At 45.7% G+C, this 2,350-nt stretch overlaps 1 protein-coding gene across 1 annotated transcript; it reads left to right on the top strand.

Moving 5' to 3' along the window:
* Positions 1–1,273: 1,273 nt before the first annotated feature.
* LOC308073362 (kelch domain-containing protein 3-like) lies at positions 1,274–2,350 on the top strand (the record flags this gene model as incomplete). The annotated part of the gene is made up of 1 exon (XM_080412232.1): positions 1,274–2,350. One exon carries the CDS (start codon positions 1,274–1,276, stop codon positions 2,348–2,350), a length of 1,077 nt encoding a protein of 358 aa, XP_080268358.1.

The following is a 2,350-nucleotide window of genomic DNA, read 5'->3' as shown; positions in this document are numbered from 1 at the left end:
GCTAATGAAAACAATCATGAGGAATATGCTAATGCCCTCATCTGCGGTTTTGCAGAAACAAACCGTGCTCTTTCAAAAAGGCCAGCCCCTCCTGCGTGTAATCACCTGCGGCAAGTGAATCCACTTAACCTTACACATTATTGCTCGCTGTTTGGTCCTTGCATTTGAAGGCTATCTCAGGCTGAAGATAGATTAATTGTGGCCTTTTGTTTTCCGTGAGTCCTTCAGTCAATCTGGCAGCATCTCACAGTGTGAGACAGTACAATTAAAGTGTAGGCTACATTAGCCACTTAAACCCTATATAATTAATTGCCCGGGTTTGCCCAGGGCTCTATACTAAGTTCTCTCCTTTTTCCCAATACAACATGTCTCTTAACTCAATGAGTGCCAGAATTAATTAGTTAATTAAGTCAGCCAGTGCCAGCGCTCTAACCTTTCAAGAGCCACAGAATATTGCGTTCCAGGACGATCGACACAGCGTCGCAAAAGACGTAAGATTGTCTCTGCTTCCATTGGGGGGGAAAAGCGTGTCACCACGACCCTCCGTTCTTTAGTTGTTGGCTGTTGAATATAGCTTGTTCTTGCCAAAAATGAAAAAGAAACAAGAAAGCAGAGAAAAATGTATTTTTCTAAATCCTTTAACATTAGATCGAACGGGCTGGGATTGTTGTGATCACATTAATTCCGGATCTACTCTTCTCCAGAAGTCGTATTATCACGAACAGCGCCATCTAGCGTAAACACTGAAAACACGGTTTTGACGCGTTACACGTCATTGGCACTCTGGGCTTTGGGAAAAAAATACGTTTGACACATTGGCACTGAATTAGTTAATTGAAAATAGATATAAAAATAGATATTCATATATTTAGTAAATACTTTACCCAACAAATGAATAATGGTAGATTAGATACATATATACAGTACAGACCATATTCCAATACAATAACAAATAATACTGACTGATGCTATTCAGTAGGACTAAGAATGCCTTTCTTACACAGTGGCCATTTGAACACACTGCTGTGTGGCACAGCTTTCCAGAGCCTGTCTGGGCTGGGGTTGGTACGGCATTCGATTTTCCATATGGAGATCAACAGGCATCAGATTCCCTGGTTGGCCAACCCAACCCAACGGCTTAGCAGATTGGCCAAGCTTGGCGTGACATTTGTGCCGCTATACCAATATAAGTGATAGGGGCAGGCAACAGAACTCCATTTACAGAGCAACACTCGACAAATGAACTACAGCAAAGTCGTTGCTTTTGTGAGGAATGTTGCACTGGACACTGCACCTGGAACGAGGACCACCTAGAGATGGCCATGCTGCTGTGGCAGTGGGTCACAGGCTGTACTCCTTTGGCGGGTACGGTAACATCACTTACTTGACTCAGATTGACGTGTACATCTTCAACACAGTGTCTCTGCGCTGGATGAAGTTGCCGCCAGTGACAACAGGAAGAGGGGACTGGAAGCCCCCTGAGGTTCCCTCCATGCGCTACGGCCACACTGCTGTGCTGATGGAAAATATCATCTACATCTGGGGAGGGGTTGCAAAGAACTCAAACTTGCTTTACATATTTGATGTCAACACCCACAGATGGTTCAAGCCCAGGCCCAAGATTTCCGGGACTGTTCCAAGGACGAGGTACAACCACTCCGCCTGTGTCTTGGGGAAGGCTATGTATATCTATGGAGGATACGCCAATCAGCATGGACGCACTAATGACATCCACAAGTTGGACACCACTACAATGGTTTGGACTTTGATTAACACCAAAGGCACTTCGGCACTTGCTTCAGAATGTCACTCTGCCACCATCTTTGGGAAAAGGATGTTTGTAGTTGGGGGCCGAATGGACTGGACCGAGAAAGAGTATGACTGCATCAGAGTGTTTGATACAGAGACCAACTGCTGGCTGAGCGCGCCTTCTGCAAAGCTCCTTCCAGAAGTACGCGTGGGTCATTCAGCCTTTGTCTACAATGGAGAGTTGTACATATTTGGTGGCCACCACTTCAACCAGTTCTTCAATACTCTGTGGAAATTAAATCCAGAGACCTTCTCCTGGAAGAAGATTGAGCCCAAGGGGGAAGGTCCATGTTCATGGAAGTCTAAGATGTGCTGTTGCATGGTGGGAGATCGTATCATCCTCTTTGGAGGAGGAGGATACACAGCCAATGATCTGTACATCTTAGACTTAGATCCTAGTCTGAAGACGTTATGCAAGCTAGTCGTTATTCAGCACGGTCTGGAGCAGTCTGGACTCCCGTACGACATCAGGTGGGAACTGGGAGCCATGACTGACAGAAGAAAAAAGCGTAGCCCACCCTCAAAGAGACCTTGGCGCTGA

This window comes from Gymnoscopelus braueri (genome assembly GCF_963280865.1).
Source record: "Gymnoscopelus braueri genome assembly, chromosome: 18".
NCBI lineage: Eukaryota > Metazoa > Chordata > Actinopteri > Myctophiformes > Myctophidae > Gymnoscopelus > Gymnoscopelus braueri.
This window is presented reverse-complemented; position numbering and strand designations above follow the sequence as displayed.